This window comes from Rousettus aegyptiacus, unplaced genomic scaffold (assembly GCF_014176215.1).
Source record: "Rousettus aegyptiacus isolate mRouAeg1 unplaced genomic scaffold, mRouAeg1.p scaffold_m13_p_16, whole genome shotgun sequence".
Lineage (NCBI taxonomy): Eukaryota > Metazoa > Chordata > Mammalia > Chiroptera > Pteropodidae > Rousettus > Rousettus aegyptiacus.
The window spans coordinates 18,788,708-18,811,745 of record NW_023416291.1 but is presented as its reverse complement, the minus strand read 5'-3'; the positions used below and the strand labels follow the sequence as shown (position 1 = coordinate 18,811,745).

The following is a 23,038-nucleotide window of genomic DNA, read 5'->3' as shown; positions in this document are numbered from 1 at the left end:
CAAATGCCCATCAGAGATAGAACATATAAGTGGTATTTTTGACACTGATATTTTACCCAGTAGAAGCTATACAGCTATGAGAATGAAAATGAACCAATTACAGATAACACTAGAGACAAATTTTTAGTGATAATGCTGAGAAAAAAGTATCCCAAACAAACACAAGAGTTTCAATTATGATTTCATTTGTGTAGAGTTCAAAAACAGACAAAATTAATCTATTGTGTTAAAAGACATGATGGTGGATACTCTTGTGGATGAAGAGGATTAGTTTCTGGGAGTCATTGATGGGGGTGGTTCTGGGGTATCAGAGTTTTTCTTTCTCTTTTTAAATCCCAGCTTTATTGAGGTATAATTAACATAAAATTGTAAGGTATTTACAGTATATACACGGGGAATGGTTTTATATATGTATACATTGTGAAAGGAGTCCCCTCATCGAATTAATTAATATATCCATCACCTTTCATATTTATCTTTTTTGGGGGGTGATGGCGGTGAGAATATTTAATTCTCTTAGTAAATTTCAGTTATATAATACACATATGACAATTACAGTCACTATGTTTTTACATGAAATCCTCAGACATTATTCATCTTATAGCTGAAGGCGTGCACCTTCTTACTAACCTCTCCCTATTCCTCCACCCACCTAGCCTCTGGCAACCACTTTTCTACTATATTTCTATGAATTAGACTTTTGTGTTTAATTTCACATATAAATGATACCATACAGTATTTGTCTTTGTCTGACTTATTTCATTTAGCATAATGCCCTCAAAATCTATTCATGGTGTCACAAATGGCAGGATTTCCTTCTTTCTCATGGCTACATATTCCATTGTGTATATATTTATACCACATCTTTATCGATTTATCCATTGGTGGACACTTACATTGTCCCACGCCTTGACTATTGTGAATAATGCTGCAATAAACATCGGAGTACAGATATCTCTTTGATATCTTGTCTTTGTTTCCATTGAATATATGTATACCCTGAAGTGGGAATGCTGGGCTATATGGTAGTTCTATTTTTAAATTTTTTTAGGAACTTCCATACTGTTTCCATAATGGCTATACCAATTTACATTCCCACTAACAGTACACAAGGGTTCTCTTTTCTCCACATCCTCCCCAACACTTACTATCTCTTATCTTTGGTGATCGTTATTCTAACAGGTGTGCGTATGATATCTGATTGTGGTTTTGATTTGTATTTTCCTGATGATTAGTGATGTTTTCCACCTCTTCATGTACCTGTTAGCCATTTGTATGTCTTCTTTGGGAAAAGTTTATTTAGTTTCTGGTCCCATTTTTTAAATTGGATTCTTCTTTTGCTTTCGAGTTGTATGAGTTCTTTATGTATTTTGGATATTAACTTTATCAGTTATATGATTTGTAAATATTTTATTCCATTCCATAGGTTGCATTTTCATGTTGTTGATGGTTTCTTTGTTGTACAGAAACTTTTTAGTGTGACACTGTCCCACTTGTTTATTTTTGCTTTTTTTGCCTTTTGGTGTGAAATCCAAAAAAAATCATTGCCAAGACAGATGTCAAAGAGCTTACCCCCAGTGTTTTCTTCTGGGACTTTTTTGGTTTCAGGTCTTATGTTCAAGTCTTTAATCCATTTTGAATTGATTTTTGTGTATGGTCCAGTTTTATTCTTTTGCATGTGGTTTTCCAGTTTTCCCAACACTGTTTAGTGAAGAGACTGTCCTTTTTCCATTGTGTGTTCTAATTGCTAAAATAGAGGGCTAGTTTCTAGAAGGAGTCACCGAGATGGGCTGGTGGTCCTAGAGTATCAGAATGTTTTCATTTTTTGATCTGAGTGCTGACGCTTTTCTGTGTGTGTGTGGTTATATTCAAGTAAAAAGATAAAAAAATGAACAAATTTGGTTTCCAGATTTAGAAAGTACAACTTGCGTGCTCACGTAATTACTTGGAAGCTACTTATTTAAAAATGTAGATTGGGATTCAGTGGCTCCAGGGTAGGCTACAGCCAGGTTTTGTGCATTTAACACTTCTCACTCATCCCACCACCCACAATTATTCTGATGTAGCATACTTTGAGAAAACACTTTTTAAAAAGCATTCTTCTGAAATTTGGACTAATGACAATCAATATTTATTAAATTTAATAAATAAAATGGTTTAAATATATCGTGCACTTGAGAGTAAACAGGAACATGGCTAGAGACATTAAATGAAACATCCAAAATACAAAGCTTAGAACTTTCTCTCTTATTAGTTTTTATTTAAAAAGCATCAGATTCTTAGACCTTTTCACTTCTATCACTAAGCAGGAAGGTTCTCCCTACCTCTTCTTTTATCCTGGAGAATTACCACACATGCAACAATCAGCGGAAGACTAAAAACCACCTCTGATTTTGAATAGTCTCCTGGGTCTGCTAAACAGTTTGCTCTTAGACAGCAACATATTAATGGACTCAAATTTATGTCACAACTAAATAACAAATTCCTACATATCGTAAGTCTGTAATGTCAGAACCTCAAATATTAAATCTAACTATGTTAAGGATCTACAAGATCAACAGTCAGCTTGTTATTAGGGAAATAAAGCAACTTGAACATCAAATGAATGTCATGTATTCTAGAATAATTAAGATTTTTTTCTTGAAATTTAAATGACAGCTGTTGTTCGTTGGCTGTGTAGACCATTATTTTGACATCAATTGACCGTGTAGGTGAGCCACCTGGGATTCTTATTAAAAATGCAGGTTCTGATTAGGTAGGTCTGGAGTGGGATTTTGTATTTCTAGCATGCTTCTTGATGGTGCCGGTACTGCTGGTGGATGGCCACATTTTGAATAGCAAGGCTCTGCTATCTTGTCTCTTCTAATTGCTTTTTTTCATTTCTGACAGAATAATTTTTGAAATACCTAGATATGACAGTGTCAGCTCTCTGCTTGCAGCCCTTTGGTGACTTCCAGTCTCAAGTTTATCGTCCACACACAAAGGACTTTGAAGAGTCGGACTCTGTCTTGACCCTGATACCCTAATCTTTTCATCTCATTTCCAGCAATTATATACCCTACAATTAATTTTAAGCCCAGAAAAACCAATCATCTCATGTATCCTAACTCTTTTTCTTTAATTTGCCACTTTTGTAATGTGTTTTTCCTACTCTACCCCAGGTTGGTACCTAACAGTATTTTAATACTCATTTTAAATATTAATTCTTTGTAAAATCATCCAAGGCCTCCCTGCAAAGAGTTATTTATGACTTTTATTTGTAGTTGTATGGCAGAATATCAAATAGATACTATGAAAACCCCTCTCAAATGAAACAGCTAAAATGCCAGTTAAAATAAAGATATAAATAGCTACCTAGCTCTAAGGCAGATTGATTAACCAAAGTGCTGACATGAAAAGAAATTCACGATGACTAAGAACAAGAAGAGACTCTGAAAGCTGAGAGTGGGAAAAACCAACTTTTGCACTGTTTTTTTTTTTTTTTTTTTTTTTTTAAGCCTGGAGACCTTGTTTTCTAATTTAAGGGCTGCCTCAGGTTCTAGAGACAAAGAGATGAGTTAGAAGACCAAGTAGGGTGGGAATCTGAGACCCCTGTGTTAAGGTGGGACCCCGAAGTTTACCCCTCTAATCCTCACAGTAACCCTGTGAGATAGATGTATCATTTTGAGGTAACTGAGATTTAAAGACACTGGGTAATTTGCCCAAGGTCACATAGCTAGGTAGTGGTAGAATTAGAATTTATACTGTCACCTAACTACTGAGCCTGGGCTCTTAACCACTGGGTTTTATGACCTCAATTTTTTGCAGCTGTTTCACTATCAGTTTGGCTTTGACATTGTGTTGAAATAATCTATTTCTTAATGCTCTTCATTAATATTATTCCTTGGCTATAAGCCTATTTGCTTTGCTGGAGACAGGAATGGTTGATCTTTGAACACAATGATGGGGGATTTCCACTGCCCTGGGAGTGCGATTCAGGAAGATAGAGGTTCAGAGGGAAAATCACTTCATATGAGTTGGGTAGTGCTTGAGATGCAGTATAGCATATTTTCTGAACCTGATTTCTTCATCTGTAAAATAGAATCTACTTCATAAGTTTGTTTTGACAGTGAAATGAGGTTTCACATGTAAAACATTTAGTGAGGCCTGGCACAAAGTGAGATTTAATAAATAGGTAACACTTATTATTTTGCAGTTATGTTAAGAATCGATAAGGAAGCAAGATGATAAAGTTGGTTAGCTTCTTTGGGTTAGGGTCCACAGAATTTGATTTCGTTATTTTGCCTAAAATCAGCTATCAATTGAAACTATCAAAATACTTAAAATCATATGTTAAGTATAAAACTACATTTACAGATTTGGATATAATTTTAAGAGACCTTTGTAGCTAGTAAGCCAAAGCAATTAGAGTATGTGCATGAGTTTTTGGGGTATGAGGGAGATGTTGGGTGCCGGTAAAAATTCCTGAGACTCTTTGGTCTCGAAGGGGGCCTGTGACCATCTCATATAATTTCATTTACTTTGAGAGCCTAAAAGCTGTAAAAAAAAAAAAAGGCATTTTTGTTTTGTTTTGTTTTTGTTTTTGTTTTTAATTTTGCAGGGCCCATACCCACTGTCAGTGGCCCTGACTGGAAGGAAGGCTATTTTTAGGGGCCTTAAAAGGGACTTTTGCATGAAAAAGATAATTGTAGTGTTATCACGTATTTCCACCTGTGTCCTTCGTTTCTCTTGCTGCTTCAGGATCCTTATTATGCCATGTTGGAAGATAGGTCGGCCTAGTGGAATGAACATTAACCTTGGCTCACACATATCTGAGTTTCCGACTTGTTACTAAATCTTACTTACTATAAGCTTTTTGCACAAGTGACCTTAATCCAAGCTCATTTCATGTTTTATAAAACAGGAATTATAATCTAAGTGTTGTAGATTAAGTGAGTATCCTGGAGCTAAGGTGTGTTGGACTCCAGTGGACACTGGGTAAATGTTTGCTGATTACAGGAGTGCAGTAGAAGCATCCTTACTAATCTGAGTATAAAACAAACTTCTTAACCTATTAGATTCCTTGTTAATATTTTGGTTTCTATATCTCGAGTAGCTGAATTCCTGCAGGAAAGCCATATTTTTATGGCTTTCAATTAATTATTATTATTATTATTATTATTATTATTATTATTATTCTTTAAGTTAGCACTCTATTTTGTCTAAGCAAGAGCAATAACTTCATAGTGAAGGAATCCTATTGATAAACTTGAAGATCTAAGCAGGATTCCCTCTAATAAACCTGAAAACCAGTAGTTTTGGAGAGCAGTGGCCATCGTTATTGTCTTCATAGTTATTTGAATGTCTGAGTTTAGTGGTAAAATCCTTAGGCTGTCTTCATTGTGATAAAGAATTTGAGTTGTGACCGACCCACAATGCTTCCTCTTAGTTTTAGATTGAGTGTACAACACAGCATCGTTTGTACTGAAATTGAGAGTATTTGGAAGTTTGAGAGTATTTTACAACTACTGCCTTGTTAGGTTTGTCCAGAAATACTGTTCTATAACCTGAAAAATTTTAAAAATTTCTTGTCTGAAAAATGACAGATCATTACATAAAGGGATCTAGTTTACTGATTTACTCATTATGACAGTGTTGCTTTATTTGTACATATATAGAGAAGATCTTTGTAAGAAAATCATGATACTTCTTACCATGTAAAACATAATAGCTCTCAGTCTTTACTAAGAAAGAAAGAAAAAGGAATAGTTTTAAGTGGATTATAAATGTTTCTTGATTTTAGAATTATGTTTTAGGTGTTTTGTTTTTTGGGGATTTTTTTGGTAGTGGTGATGGCTTTTGTTTTTGTTTTTTTCAGGCACCACAATATTGGCAGGTGAGGATATTGGTGGCAGGGAGCTAGGTTATAATGAAATTTCTTTTACCTGGTTTCTACTGTAATTTATAACTTACACATATATAATATTTTGGTCAGCATTATATACCCACTGCTTGGCACATATAGAGTTTAAGTATTTATGTTTTTCAATTCAAGTACATATTTTCTGAAACCACACTGTACAGTACAGACATGGCAGTATCTTCTCTCAATATGTCCACTCAACCTTCTTGCCAAGAATTTGAAGAAGATGGAATGGTTGTTTCTGGGAGTCTGTGAATATTGATCCTCTGGCATATTCATCTAAATGAGGTAATTGTTTTTGCCTCAGAGAACAAGAAAAGAAATCTAGGCAGGAGTTACCTGAATTCTAATAGCACACACACACACCAACTGAAACCTCCCAGAAACTCAGACAAGGGAGAGTCAGGCAGTAGCAAACGAGAATAGGGTTCCTAAATTTAAAAAGCAAATAGCAAGAAGGCAGTTTTCCCCCTTATGTTCTACGATAGTCACATGCTAAAATTATGCTTATTAAGATAAGAACCCTATTTTAAAAAAAAACTGACTCACTTGTTTTTTACACACAGTAAGCTTTTTCTGAAGTTCAAAACCTTCTTGAAAAATGATAGGCAGAGTAGAGGCCAAAGCCAAAAGGATTTGCTCATGGCGATGGTGTTGAGGCTTTCCTTATAGATGCTGAGTTATTTCTGAAATTTAGCAGATTCTGGTTTCCTTTGGTCCTGTGTTCATTGGTTTCAAATAGTGTTCTTTCTGGTGCAGTTGTTTATGTGGCCCTAACAGATTTATCATTCAAAATTCTCTCTATCTGCCACAAAATGTTTAACAGTGATGACTCCTCAATACCAGGAGTTGTTGACCCTGGGAAAACTGACACCTTGTCTGATGAAGTGGAAAATGCAGTATTTGGAACTTTTATCCTGGCTCTCCGATGTGATCATATCTAGTATTGATTGATGTAGGGGAGACTCAACTAACAGGCCCAGAGCAAAGAAAACTAAAGTTTTTTTTCAGCATGTAACAGGCTCACAGTGGGAGAGTCAAAGAAGGCAGAGAAGTTTTTATATTGTTCTCAGTTAACATACATTTTTAATTTAGGTGGTTTTTATATAAAGTAAAATGCACATATGAATTTTGACAAACATATATACCTATGTTACCAGCACTTCAATCAAAATAGAATATTTCTATCAGTCCCATAACTTCCCTCATGCTCCACTCATTTCGGTCCACACTTAGGCAACCACTGGCCCTCTTACTATCACTGTAGATTAGTTTTGTGTGTTCTTGAACACAAATGGAATCATATGGTGTTGCTTTTTTTTTTTTTTTTTGGTCTGGCTATTTTCATTCGACATACTGTTTCTGACATTCATATTTTTGAATGTATCAGAAATGTATTCTTTTTTATTTTTGTGTACTATTTTATTATTTGAATACGTCTCTTTATCCATTCTTCTGTTGATGAACATTCGAGTTTTCAGTTTTGGTTATTCTGAATAAAGCTTTTATAAGCATTCTTATGCCAGCCTGTTTGTGGACATTTCTTTTGGGTAAGGAATGTAAGAGTATGTATGTTTTTATAAGAAACTGCCAAATTGTTTTCTACAGGGGTGGTACCATTTTAAATTCCCACTGACCATGTATAAGAGTTTCAGTTGCTTCCTCTTTTCACCAACATTTGGTGTTGTTTGGTCTCTTTTAATTTTTAGCAATTCTTATGGATGGGAAGTTGTATTGCACTGTGGTTTTGTTTTGCATTTTCTTGATAGCTGATGCTATTGAGCACCTTTTCATGTGTCAGCCCTTTTATGTCTTCTAGTCAACTGTCAGGCTTTCACCCACTCTATTCACTCAATTAATATTTGACTGATGAATGACTGAATTAGTACACGAATGACTTCTGTGATTGTTGACCATTCTTTCATAAGATTTCAGCTTCCTTATATAAACCCAGCTGACACCCCTCCTGCTCCAAGTCATTATGACATCAGTATTCTACCTAAAACACCTAAAAGGAGGGATCAGTGAGGGATAAACTTATTTTAGAAAGAGTTTATATTTCACATGCTGAAGCAAAAATGATTTGAGATATTAAGCCAAGTATTTAAGATATTTCATTCCAGGTCAAGTCAGGTTAAAGGAGATGATGTTAAATCAATTTGTTCAGTCATAGGGTTTTTTTTTTTCTTATAGAAATAGATTTTAATCTGCAACTAATACAAAGAAATAGAAATATCTGTTAACAATTTAAGATGGCCACTTATATTTTCACGTGATAAATCTGTATTTTCCACACTTTTTAGTTTACCGTTTATGAGAAAAGTTTTTGAATATATTCTAGGAAATGAAAAATTATCCTATAAATTTTATATGTATTTGTTGGTTAACACTTTCAGAAATTATAGGAAGTAATAGAGTATATTGACAATAATAAGAGTTATATGGACAATTAACTCTCACTTCCGAATGTGAAAAAAGCTATTTATTGTGCCTGTACATGCATTAGTGTATCCCTGCATTTTGAGCCCAGAATTGTAATATATACTTGATATGTGGTATCAGTTAACATAAAAGGAAAAAAGGAAAAGTAGTTCCTCTTTTCTTCATGATATTAGGTGAGATACTTGAAATAGCAAACATGCCCACTTTTTGAGCCTTCTGCTTCCTATAAGATGTATAAGAAAGATAATTCACAGTATGTTAATCAAGTCCATCCTCTATAATTAAGCTTGCCCCTTTGAACATCTGAGTGTTACTGCATTTCATTCTTTTGCATATTCTCTAACTTTCCTCAAAATATTCCACCAACATTTTCCGCCCTTTTTATACGTACAAGTGGGGAGGTCCTTGTATTCAAGATTTGTGCTTGCCAATATCACCAAGTTCTGTGACACAGAAGAATAGAAGAGTGAGGGAAGGTGACTTACATTGCCAGATAGGGTTGGTAAATGGTGAGCAAAGAAATACGTCAAAGAGAAGGAAACATCATTTGCAAAGGTAAAGACAGACATGGGAGAACACAGCATATTGGGAGTATATATAGTATTGTTAGGAAATGTACAGCTTAAGACAAACTAGTGTGTATTGAGGAAAGATGGAGATGAGGATTAGGACTATCTTGTGCACTGTGTCTAGGAGTTTAGATTTATCTTATAAAATAGTAGTTTTCAAAAGTTCTGAGTCACTTAGAGATTGCTAATTCTCTGTACACATTGTCCTCTTCTCCTCTCGCCCATCTTCCGACAAGCTCTCTCTTTACCTGTTTAATATTTTGCCTTCATTGAGCAAAGGGTTCAGCATGTAAAAAGTTTGGAAACTGCCACTGAGGTATTGATATTTCATGTTCTGGCAGCAGCATAGAGAGTAGATAAGAGGAATAGTAGACAAAAGATAAGGAGATTACTAGGGATGCTATTCAAATAGTTTGGGCAAGAGACTAATGATATCTGCTTATTAAATAGTACCAGAGAAATGGGATTGATTGCAGAGCTACGTAAGACGTAGGAGGACCTGGTGATTATAAGAATGAGTGACAAAAGTGTTGGGAACAAAGCCAAAAGGTAGTTTAGAACAGACGATGGGAACCAGAATGACTCCAGATTTTTGAAAAGTTCCAAGTGTAGTACTGAGAATTTATTTTACTCCAGAACCATTTAATAATAAGTTGCCAAGGTGATGTACCATCTGTTTCCCCCAGAAACTTGAGTATGCATTTTTTGTAAACAAGGACAGTCTCCTGCATAATCACAACATAACCATTAAAATCAGGATGTTGGCATTAGATTGTCTATCCTCAGACCCTATTCGAGTTTCACCAGTTCAAATAATATCTCGTATAACAAAAAGATTTCATTCAGAACCATGGGTTGCATTAGTTATCATGTATCTGGAACAGTTCCTTGATCTGTTCTTTACTTCCATTTCTTTAACACGTTTGAAGGTTACAGGCCAGTCATTTTGAACAAGGAGCCTTAATTTGAGTTTGTCTAATGTTTTCTCATCAGAGATTCGTCATTGGCAGAAATAGCATCATATCTGTGTTACTCTCATTGCTTCCTATTAGATAAACATAATTTCAGTTTGTCCTACTAGTGATGTTCACTTTCAGCCTCTCTCAATCTTTTCATATTGGGGGAAGGAACACGACATAATTTTCTGATCTTAACTCCTACATAAAAATTATTATATCTATTCCTCATGGTACCTTAGCTTGGTCAGTAAGTTGTACATAAAATGATTCATAGATAATTGTCAGTGCTCTTCTGAGTAGAGGATGTTCTTTTTCTGTGGATCTGTTTATACCGGCAAATTCATTAGCCTCTTTTTTTGTGGTGTTCCCTTTCCCGCAAAGAATATCATCTATAATATGTTAATAGAGCAGGTAACAGAAACTCTGTTTTTTCTTTTCTTATGTTACTACTTTGTTTTTTAAACTTACTCAAATACGTCTTACCACAAATTTCTACTATATAAGATCCAAATAAGATGTAATACATGCAAGAGTAGTTTCTCCCCAATTTTTAAAACTAAAAAAACATTTTAGCCAGCTTATTTTGAGGTAAAATATAGCCTCCTGGTAATTGGGCTTAGCTTACTTTTCTTGAAATTAATCTTTTGTATGTTTTCACAAATTTTACAGACTTATGTGAAATGTAATAAATTTTGCAGAACTAGTTTAAGACAAAATAGGACTTAATTTTTTAATGTAAGCTCGGCAAATTTAATTTAAATAAAGGTTGTAAATTGATTTTAATGTTATTTACAACCTGTAAATTTTATCAACAGTGTTGAATAGTAATTCTAAAACCATAAGCCAAAGCAGTGAGAATAAAAATATTGCCTAGATATAATTTTATACAAGACTTTGAAAAACATTTCCTTAACTCAGTGACATGATTAGGCTCAAATGTAGGCCTAGTTAATTAGAAGATCATTTTTTTTTATAGGCTCATATATGCATAAAAATGATTTTTTAATCTTAAAAATAGAAGTTATATTTACCTCTTTACTATGAATTTACCTCTTTAATTTATCTCTTTAATGTAAAAAATGTATTTATCTCCTATGCTGTTATTTGCTTCACAAATACCAATTCAGGGTCAAACATGACTTAAGTGAGCACATAAAATTTCCCTTTACAACTGAAATGAGAGCATTTCTTGGCTTACTCTTGATTTTCATTGAATAAGAAAGAGATGGTATTAATGTGTGGGAAGTTAAAAACTGCAGTATAATGTTTGTTTTCCTACAAATAGCAGGATATTCTTTTTTTCACAGAAATCCAGAACTTGTCTGGGGCAGATCATTAAAACTCATCTTGAATGTATAAGACTGCAGCTCTTCTTCCTTTTTTCTCAAGTCACATTCTCACAATGAGAAGATTCAAAAACAAAGCTCACCAGGGATACACTTGTGTTGAAAGGGAAGGAAAATCTGCTCAGTTTTGCTCCGCAGCTTCTCCCGGTGCTTTCCAATAAGACTTGAGACTCCTGGTATCCTTCTTCACTCAAGCCCAAGCAGCAGAGGACACAATTCAAGATTTCTTTTTGTAACGTGATGTTTTTCAAAAGCGCATTTTCCTTTTAAATCCAAGAAACTTGTTCCTTGACGTCAAAAACATTTTCTCCATACCTTACAGGGACTGAAGAGTAAGTGCTACATTGGCTAGTTTCTGCAGCCATTCTTCACCTTCAAAGCATTCAACAAAATCTAGTCTTATTTTGTCTTAAAAGGACCCCTTTCAGCTCAAATACCCTGTTGAGAACTTTTCCTCTGCTAAGCCACTGGATTACTTTATGTAGTAGGAGACGTCCTTTAAACATTCTGGAGTGAAATGACCTTTGTTTAATGAAGTTAACCATTTTGTAGCGTCTTCCAGAACTTTTTAATTTCGTCCCAAGAACTTTTGACACCAGAGTACATGGATGCCTTCTGCCTTCTGTGTCAATTCAGGTTCTCAGAGAAACAGATGTCAACACAAGATTTGATGGGCAGGGAGTTCCCCATTCAGAGTTGGCTGTTGGAGCATTCTCAACATGTTCTGTCGTTTGCTGGGAGAAGACTAGAGAAGGCATGGCCAGGTGTGAATGTTGCGGTGGATTCCAAGGTGAGGTAGCTGGGGGCTGTCAAGCAGCTCTGCTCCTCACAGCAGGTTCTGTCGAAGGAATATTGAGCAGGGCACCACTGTGGTCACCATTTGGACTTTGACATCATCCTGCTGTCACCATTCTTACCCTGCTTGTGTTCGACACCCCTACCCAAACAGATGCTCTCATTCTGCTCTGCCTTTGACTAGCAGGACTTGTCACTATACGGATCACTTCTTACCCTTCTCATAGTCAGGTTTTGGTACCCTGTGCTGGTTTGCCACTCCTCACACCGTCCCCTACATACATGAAGTCCTCCTCTGCTTGGACTGACCCGCACCTACTGGACCGTCTCTCTCCTTCCCACACATATATATAACTAGCTTGGCTCCATATGATGGCTTTAGGATTAAATTGTTGGGGAGTGGGGACAATAAGAGAAAGAGGAAGAGCCATCTGGGTTTCTGAAATCCGCAACTGGCTAGAATATGGTTTCATTCGGTGACGTAGAGAAAATAGGAGGACCTAAGAACAAATTTGGATCTCAAGAATATGTGTGTGTAAACAGGAGTTTGGGTTAAAAAATAATGAATTTGGGGTGACTGTGGGATATCTTGGTAAGACTAATAGGCTCAGTAGAGGAGTTGGCTAGAGATAATAGAATTGGTTGCCATAGCTTCTATACTAGCTTCTAAAGCCCCAAGTTTCAAAGAAACTGCAGAGAAGGAAGGGGCGGGCAGTCGAAAACAACAGTGCTGCCTGAGGGGAGATACCAAGAGAAGGGTGACTTCAAGGGAAACTGAGGGACAAGAGAGTTGTAAGGAAGAGGAAGTGTTTGTTCAACATTGTAAAAAGCTTATAAAAATGGTAGAAGATCCACTGGTGTTTAACACCAGTTTAAAATTTAGTTATAATGGAGTAAATCCAAATTGCTGAGGTAGTAGAGTTGAATGGGAATGAAATTTTGCCAGACAAAAATCTGTATTGTAAGTTAAATAACTTAAAAATAGGTATTGCCATGTGGACTGAGAAATGGTGTTTTGTGTCCTTTCTAGTTAAAGATGCATATGATTGGTAGGGCATGTGCATTTAAAATTTTCAGTTCTGAACCATAAAACTTAAGGAATACTTACTGTTTGTATGACAATATTCCTTCATATTGTTCATTTGGTATTGATTTTGTTAATTTGCATTACTAAGGATTTGTTCAGCCAATTTTGTAGTCACTGGAAGATTCTCACCTTGAGTTACATGTATGATTTTCCAGTGAGCCGCAGTATAGGAGCTGTGGAATTAGAATTATTCAAAAAAAGTAAGTGCTTTTGAAGCATTAGTCTTTTTAGTCATATATTTGCTTTTTTACAACCCGTGCTGAAAATAAGAAATTTGATAAGGAGATAAAGATGATTTTATGACTTAGAAGATGATTTATAAATAAATGTTGGTCTTAATTTATACCCTATCAATTTCAAAAGTACTACATGTGACTCGGTTAGTACAGGCTCCAACTTTAAAAAAAATGTGTTTAAAATAATTGATGTTGTGTTGTGGCCTGGCTTGATGTTCTTCTTCAGCGAAGAAAGACGGCTCAGTACATGACTAGCTTTAAAAAGATTTAATAATTATTTACTCACTAAACAAATGTTTTGAGGATGAAACATTTTGAGGACCTGAAGGAAGCATTTTCGTAGGTGTCGAAGATAACAGTGTGAAAAGGAAAGTCTCTTTTTTGTATGGAGCATAAATTCTTTTGCGACAGGAGGACAAAACATGAATAAATGGATAGATGGATAGACAGACATTTATATAGCAGGCACTATTCCAGTACTTTTGTGCAGTGCAGTGGGGAAAAGAGAATGCAGTGCAAGGGAATTATTATTTTAAATAGAATGGTTAGTGTCAGTGATTAGGAGATATTTGAAAGAGTCCTGAAGGAAGTAGTGGGAAGAACCATATAGATAATTTGGGGGCGGAGCCAGTGCAAAGGCTCTGAGGTAGCAGCATATTTTCCCCTTTAAGAAAGAACTAGGACAGAAAGAGTGGAGCATAGTGAAAAAGAGAACAGTAGAACATGAACTCAGATTGATGGGATGTGCGTCAGTCATATAGGACCTCGCAGGTAACCATAAAAAAAAGCAAAACCCTTTTATTCTGAGGAAGATGGGAGGCTTTTGGTGGAATTCGACTGGCAGGCTGATTTAACTGACTTTATCATGTGTTCCAGATTCTTGCTATTAATCAGTTTGACCATAGTAATTAACAAATTAGTTTGTTAATTTGGAGCAGAGAAAACTACAATATAAAGTCAAGAGTGTTATGTAGTAAGGAAGTGTGGCCAGAAGAAGACTCCTGGTGATTAGAGAGGCTCTTTTAGAAGTTAGTAAAAATCCTAAACTGCTCGCAGGATATGATTGCAAGCTTTGAGTTATCCTCCCAATGATAAGTACAGTGTGGTTTCTTTTCCTGCCATCTGCAACTTAAAGCTTCTTAAATGACTATGTAGCTCAAGTCTAATGGATCTTGCCTGTCATATAACTTCCAAAAATATTAATACTGCAGTCATTGGGAGGCTTTGGCAATTTAGCAATAAAGCAAGTCACCTCTTGCTTTATTAGTGTAACCAGAATTCCTCAGTGTCTCCTGTGATTATAAGATTTGAGGCTCCCAACCTAGTCCACTCTGAGACAGGCTTTCAGAGCTCAGTTCCTTTAACATGTGCACTGTGCCCACTTTGATTCCTTTAAGCATTCTAGCATGAGCAGTTCGTATGGTTTTAGAGGATCAAAAATCTTTTGAAAAGCAAGGTTTGTGAATAACTAGTTAAAAAAATAAAATAAAGCACTGAAATTAAGTCTGAAGTCCACTCACTGAACAGGTGAAATGCCCAAAAAGTTACCCTGTATTTTCTGGAACTTGGGGAAAGCCATGGAGTAGTTTCGTTTTATTTAAATAATCTTAATTTTGAATTTTTGAAGAACAAAATTATTATATTTCTTCATCTTGGGATGGAGCTGACTGTAGGCCTCTCTTCCTTTAAGTACCCTTAGCTTACGGCCTCTCTGGACTTCATACCACAGTGAAAGACTCGCCAAGAATAACGCTGTTCTCCCCACTTACAAAAGAACAAGTGAAACCTTACCCCCTTGCTTTCCTCCAGTGATAACTTTATACGAAGTCCAATTTTATTTAATATGGGCCATCTGAATTTTTGATTTATTTTAAAATTTTAGTGTTGGATATTTGTATCGGAGCTTTTAGTTTCTCTAATCATTTATCCTTTGCTAGGTTACCAGAACCATAACAATAGGTGTGGCTTCTGCACTGATTTCTCAGAGTGAGTACTGTGTGATTCTTGCATTGCAAACAGTGCTCTGTCTAGAGGATTTAGATAAAGTAGATACAGTCCATCCTAATTATTTGCAGATTCTGTATTTATGAATTCATGACTCACTAAAATTTATTTTTAACACCGAAATCAGTACTTGAGATCCTTTCACAGTCATTTATGGACATGTACACGCACCAAGGGTAAGAGAATTTGAGTTACCTTACACTCATGTTCCCAGCTGAGGTCAAACAAGGCGACACTGCCTGCTTGTTTCACCTCTTCTACTATATACAAGTGTCCTTTCCCTAGTTTATTTAGTGAAACATTTTTCACTGAAAGATTTTATTTTTTGGTGATTTTACTGTTTAAAATGGCTGAGGTGCTGTCTAACGTTGTGATTGCCATATGGAGAACATGACCTTCGTTCAGGCATGAGTTATATGGTGCTGTTGACCGTGAGTTCAGCGTTATCGAATGAGAAATATGTATCAAACAGCATGTCTTTAAGTAGAAACCCACACAGGAAAAGATCATGTCTTGATCAGTCAGCAAGAGTGTTGTGACCAGAGGCTTACAGGACCTTAACCCTGTGTTTCTTCTAGGAACAGTGGTTCAGGATCTGTGGCGACGTTATAGAACACAATTACCATAAATAATGAGAATCGACTGTGTTTAATTAAGGGTGTTGATTTATAGAGACTTTAGGTATCTGAAACATTTTATAATTCCCTCTTTCTGAAATCATTGTTTTAGGTCTGTTTAAATACATGCATGCAGAGTTATAGTGTAAAATCTAAATTTACTGTGGGTTCTGGTTAGGTTAAAAGCCATTGATTAACTTTTAAAGAAACATTTTGAAGTATTATCCTTTAGAAAATTAATATGTCTGAAACATACTGAATGTTCAGTAAATACTTGTTTGAGAGTAATAATCTTTAAGCATTGTAGTGCTTCTGGTTTTGGAAAAGAAGGCAATATCAATGTTAGAGAATAATATTCTTTTAGGATTTTGTCATAGGTAGTTATGTAGATAGAGGCACATAAAAGAAAACTCAGTCGAGTGTCATTTTCTGGTCCCAGCTTTGCTTGAAGCTGACGATCTTGAACAATTTACTTAATCTCTTTGATCAATTGCCTTGTCAGTGAAGTGAAAATTTAAAATTTCTGTGGTTTTCTTTTATCATATTATTCCTGACTTTGAATCATTTTCATTCTCATTATGCATAATTTTCAAGGAAATCATATAATTTATTGTCAATATATTAGCCATCAGATTTTATTTTATTGACCTCAGTGCAATCTCACTAGTTATTGATAAAAACATGTTACATATTTGAAGTCTCTTGACATTATATACTTTTACTGGTAAGAAGAAATAAAAGATCATTCTGGCATTTTACATTGGGTTTTATTTTTAGGGTTCTGTTTATTGACATTTGTATTTCATATGACACAGTATCTGAAATTACACAAAATTTTTCTCTTAAAAAGTTTAGAATTAGAATTTTAAAAAGCAAAAATATGCATTCTTTTGATAATACTTTATTTTTCTATATGGCAGTTTGAATTTTTAGATCATGGGTGCTTAATTTTTCTTTTTTAATGTAGTTTTGTGAACTATTTTTAAAAAGGTATTTTCCTCCCTTAAAAGTATGTGGTATTTGATTCTGATTTTCTATTAATTATTGGATAAATATTTATTATTTTCATTAGGTCATTAGTGTACTTAATATGTTATTATTAGAACTAATTTTTAAGAAATTCTATTTTTTGTTTAATTTTAAATTTATGAATACCAACAGAAAATCAAAAATTTATCCTAGTTCCTGTATATTCAATCTCAATTCCATGCCCAAAATGAGTCAGAAAAATCCAATCCAATATATCTACTACATGAAATCAATTTAATATGTCTATCAATTAGATATTTTCAGCTGCTTCTAATATTCTGGAATTCTTGTCATTGACTTTTCTCTGTTATTGTTTATATTAGCTGTGCTTTAAATCTGATTCTTCTCCTTGGATTTACAATTTCGATCAAGTCTATCTATAAGAATTAGTATTATTTGAAAGCTGTTTACATGTAATACTGTAAATATGAGACCGTTAACTTTGTTTGCTTAAATTGGGACACTTTTTTCTGTTTTCCCCAATATAACACTAAAATTGCACAATGATTTGAACTTTTTATATTCAGAATTGGTAACAACTATTCACTGATGCCCAGTTCTAGTGCTATTTTAGAAATACCAGTCATAAACTTTCTCTTTTTTGGTAGGCGGGCTGCTATTCTTTATGACTTGTTTTATAACCTTTGTTCTCTGTTCTCTCATATTTTCACTTTGTAAGCTAAACCCATTTTATTCTTGTAAAAATCTGTTTTAATCTTGTAAAAATATGCCTGTTTAGGTTGGGCACACAAAGGGCAGTTTGCATAGGATCTACATTGTCACAGGCAGTGTCTCTGATTTCATGCTGTTTTATGCATAAACATGCAAGTGGAACATGTTCTTGTTAGTATAGCCTTAGGACAGCTAGCCTTAGTTACTAAAGCAAGATTTTAATTCTTTATTTGAAGAAAATCTATGTGTAACAGATTTACCTTTATATACATTGAGATGCTACATATACATATTCATTTGTGATTTAGGTCAGTGTTTTTCAACATCTTATTTTTAAGCTGCTTTCCTGTGATGTTTTCAGTGTATCTTTGACATATACTTCCTACTAAGATTTTGATGACCTTTATTTTCTGGAGTTTATTTTCTGAAAACAATGGTTATATTTGATGTGCTTTTTCTAAGGAACTCGACCTTCTACCTTAGTTCAAAACTGTTATAGTTATTTACATTTGATGGTTTCATTCTACTTCAAACCGAAATTTTGTATTGTGCTTGCCTGAGATTAAAGAAGAACCAGCTGACTTTTTTGTGGGGGGGGGAGCGATGGGGGGATGGGGAGGCAAGGCAACCAACCCTTGGTTGACCTCACAGATTGCAAAGACCTTGTCAGCTTACAATTCCTCATTTTTTTTATTTTTTACACCTACAGCACCCGGTCTTCCTAGGTGGTCTCCCATCCAAGTACTCGCCAGGCCTGACCCTGCTTAGCCCCTGAGATGAGACGGATCAGGCTTGTTCAAGGTGGCATAGCTGTAGAGAACCAACCACTTGACCTTTAAAAGCCACATTTAATATATATATTGCGTCATAGTTTATTGATTACATATGATCATCAAAATCACTTTCACCAAGGAAAGCTCCCTTTCTCTCCTTAAAGGACTATTTCATACCTCTCTCTTCAAATTTTGAATACTTCTCCCAAAATTACTTGTAGCTGATGACCTTGCTTCCTACTTTAACTACTTTAAAAAAAAAAAAGAAAAGAAAAAGAAAAGGAATGAGAAGAGAACTTCCAAAAACTTCCACTGCTGTGAAAACCCACCTACTTCCAGCTTTTTCCACGTTAAGAAATATGGTAAAATGAAATAAATTAAAAGTACCTATAATACCACTCTGCTTTTCCATCTATTAACGTAACTGAAGTTCTTCCACTTTCAAAGTCTTTCTCATCCCCTTTTAACTACTAAGAACACCACTTCATCATTTCTTCTCTCTCTTGCTTACATTGCCAACCTTTTGTTTTATATTAGATTATTCTTATGATTATACAAATATGCCACTAGTTTTCCAATCTTAAAGAATGGGAAATCTCCTCTTGACCCCATTTTTCCTACCATTACCACTTTTTTGTTCGCTTTTGCAGCCAACTTCTAATCTTTTCACGTTCACCATTTCTGTTCTCTTTTCCCAGTCTCTTAAATCTCTTCTAATTAGACTTTGACTATAAAAAATTGCTCCCAATCCTAGTGACATTTGTGTTGCTGCATCCAATGGTCAGTTCTTTGTCTTCATCCTTTATCTATCAGCAATAGTTGTCATTATTTGCTTTGTCCTCCTGGATATGCTTTCTTTATGGGCATCAAAAAAACCACTCATTCCTGGTATTTCTTCATAGTCATCTTTTCTGGTTCTTCTTCTTTCTTTCAGAATGTTGCAGTTCCTCAACGGAGTTACTGGGCTCAATTTTTGGAACTCTTCTCTTTCTACACTTTACATTTCTAGTGTAATTAGAATTAAAGACCTCACCTCCACTACAGCTTATTTCTAGAGAGTATGGAATATTGCTACTTTAAAACTATTTTTCAGACTTTTTTGACCCCATTTCAAATATTGCAGTGAGATCTGTGGACCTTAGGGGATTAATCATCTAGTGGCCAGGATTGGAAAAGTGGATAAGACTGTTTTCTCTAAAGATCATTGTGATATAATGTAGTTACTTTTAGGGTATGATAGAAATGTATGTGTATTTCTTATATCCTACAAATCTAAAAAATATTTTTAAAAGATGAACTTGTGTAATGTGTTAACATTATTTTAATATAACCTTGAATATGTCCATATAGATATCTGCAAAGAATGAAATTTAAGAATAAACATTATGAAAAGATTCTGTCAGATCAAATTTTAGAGCTTGCATTAAAAAATATTGAGGTAAATGTGCTTGATACATAAAATTTGAGATATAATGTAAAAAATAAATTTGAAACACCTTATAATGCCATTGCCTAAATGAAGTTTATATTTTGGTATGTTGTCATTTAGTCTTTATGCAGTTTAAAAATCATGCTGTGATCGTATAATTTTCTGTATTTCACTCTTGGCATAGTATAATATAAACATCCATGTTTTTACAATTTTTTTAAATGGAAAATCATGTTTAGGGATTGTATTGTATCTATCCTATCTCATGATTCCTTTGTTGTGAACATTTAGGTTTTGATTATTTTTATTTACATTTATTTTTATTTTTTGTTTTCGTGGATAAAGCTGCAGTGAGCATCTTCTGCATAATTTTTTGTTTGTTTGTTTTAGGATTACTTTCTTAGGATAGCTTGATTGCCAGAAGTGGAGTTACTGGGTCAGAGGGTATGATCTTATGAACTTTTTTCTCATTAAAAAAAGTGGGTTTTTTTTTTATTTGTTCATTTGCTATCTAGTTGATTTGTATTCCTTGTAAAAGTGAAACTCATAGTAATTCTATGTGGTACTTGTCAGAAAACTGAATCAAAAGGCAAGGTTCTGTGATTAGAGAAGTTTGGGAAATTCCTAGGGTAAAAAAGCCTTTTTAACTTGGTTTACCTCAGTATTTCCTGAACTTAACTGAATATTAGAAAGTTTTTTTTTGTGATACACTGCTTAACGTTTGGTGAAAATTTTACAAAAAAAAATATAGTTTTATGAACTACTAATCTAAAATTTTAAATTGTTTTTATTGGTCAAAGCAACTAAATCAAGCTTCATTCTAAAATTAATTTTTAAAAGGAGATTAAAATAAAGCTGATAACAGAATTTTTGTGTATGTCTTTATAAAAAGTCTTATAACTTTTATAGTTTAAACCTTCTATATTGATTCCTAAAGAACATCTTAATGTATCAGTGTCATCAAATACTTTTTATAGTCTTTAATAAAATTTGGAATATAGACATAAAAGATGAAAATAGAAGATAATGTATATCTTATAAACCTTTTTTGTCCCTCTTGATTTTTCCCTACAGAATGTGAAAATCTTTGCATCTTCTGATAGTCTAGCCAAGGTCCAAGAAGTGGCAAGCTGGCTTTTGGAAATGAATCAGGAACTGCTCTCTGTGGGCAGCAAAAGACGACGAACTGGAGGCTCTCTGAGAGGTAACCCTTCCTCAAGCCAGGCAGATGAGGAACAGATGAATCGTGTGGTGGAGGAGGAGGAGCAGCAGCAGCAGCAAAGACAACAAGAGGAGGAACACACCGTGAGGAACGGTGAAGTCGTCGGAGCAGAACCTAGACCCAGAGACCAAAATGATTCCCAGCAAGGACAACTGGAAGAAAACAATAACCGATTTATTTCAGTAGATGAGGACTCCTCGGGAAACCAAGAAGAACCAGAGGAAGATGAAGAACATGCTGGGGAACAAGATGAGGAGGACGAAGAAGAAGAGGAAATGGACCAGGAGAGTGATGATTTTGATCAGTCTGATGACAGTAGCAGGGAAGACGAACATACACATAGTAACAGTGTCACAAACTCCAGTAGTATTGTGGACCTGCCTATTCACCAACTCTCCTCCCCATTCTATACAAAGACAACAAAAGTGAGTATATTTGTCTGCTGTGCACTTGAGACATTTTGCATATCCATATTAATTGTAATAAAACTTTTCTCACAGTCTTTGTATTATTGCAAAATTATTAGATATGTAATAAAAAGTGAACTAATTTTTGTTTTACAGGGGTATTAGAAAATACTAGAAATAAAAATACTAATAATGGGATAATTTTATTACAAATGGAGGGAAGGTAATTGATCCCATTTATTATGATGAAAAAATCATTAATATCAAATTTTATTATAAATTTTGTCCTTGAGACAGAAATTAGTGGAGTTGTATGCAGTGGAGAAGGTTGAGATGAAACGTGATTTGTGTAAATCAAGGGGTGAAAATCTAATTTACAAAATGCAGCTGGTGGGGTGGGCTATTTTTTTGTAAGTGTTACACCAAAGCACAAGTTACTGGAAGTTAACCTCAAATTGGTTTGCTTACTATGACTACGATAATTAAAGTTTATACTTTGTAAATAGTCTTCAGTAGTTAAAGAAGTTGCAACTACAGACCGAATGTTAATATTTGTGTTTTGGAGAAATCTGAGTTGGTATTTTTTAAAATTATGAAGTACTAGACACTGGCATGTTTAAGATTAAACATTTTTCCTATATTATAAAACAATAGGAATGCATAGTGCTATCTTTACTGTTTCCTTTCTTCTGGTATTTTATTAAAATTAAAATATTTAGGAACAGCAGAATAATTGGTTTTTCTTTGACTTCATTTCAGTAGAATACTCCATTTACTTCTCAAAGGGATTTGAAGATTTGTTATAGGGTCACCAAACCATTCTGGTTGATACTTGACTGTGAAAAGTAGGAGACGATGTGAAGGAGGTGTAGATTTCCTACTTTCTGTCAAGTTTCTGCCACGACTTCCCTTGCCTGTAGTTTTCCTTTCCCTTCTCATTCCCGGGGGATAGCTGTGTTGTACCTGCCTCCTTATCTCATTTAGCTAATGGTAGCCTTTGAAGTTAGCCATAGACGTATTTTAAAAGGTGGACAGTTAGATTCCTGTCTAAATTGGAGGAATCTTATCAACTCAAGGACTTAGCGATTAATCTAGTGCTGAGAAAAACAGTTCCATTGGATGCAGTTCCTGGAATACACAAGCCAAGTCATACTGTCATTGCTTCCCAGTATTTGTTATCTTTGCTACTGGATAGGCAGCGAGGTGCCGAAACGTTAGAGTCCATCTGAACTGGAACAAGGATGTGATTGGCCCGCTGCAGTAAATTTATATTTGCCAGTACTTTGTTCTTTCAAGTGGCATGTGGGCTTCTTTCCCCAAAATGTTCCTGGATACTGTATCTCTTAAAATTATGGTCATGGCAAGGGGCAGGGATTATGGAGAGAAAGAAGTCACATTATTTCTCATACTACCCAATCTTTCTATTGTATTCTCCCCAATCTCCCTGCCTCCCTCCATCAAATTATAGTCAAAATGAAATGATATTGTGTCTGGGCTTTGCTTCAGCAGGGGAGAAAATGGAGGCTATAGATTGACCATAAATTGTCAG

At 34.8% G+C, this 23,038-nt stretch overlaps 1 protein-coding gene across 4 annotated transcripts in view; it reads left to right on the top strand.

Moving 5' to 3' along the window:
• Positions 1 to 23,038, top strand: part of FBXW7 (F-box and WD repeat domain containing 7) — a 171,275-nt gene that overhangs the window by 67,548 nt on the left and 80,689 nt on the right. The window contains exons 1-3 of one of the 4 annotated variants that reach the window (XM_016144578.2): positions 11,920 to 12,008; positions 20,251 to 20,304; positions 20,935 to 21,507. In XM_016144578.2, coding sequence (XP_016000064.1) covers positions 21,004 to 21,507 — 504 coding nt within the window. In that variant the 5' untranslated portion in view covers positions 11,920 to 12,008; positions 20,251 to 20,304; positions 20,935 to 21,003. Of the gene's footprint in view, positions 1 to 8,261; positions 12,009 to 20,250; positions 20,305 to 20,934; positions 21,508 to 23,038 lie in introns of those variants that run through there. The other 3 variants (XM_016144576.2, XR_001596916.2, XM_016144577.2) reach the window with 3 other exon arrangements.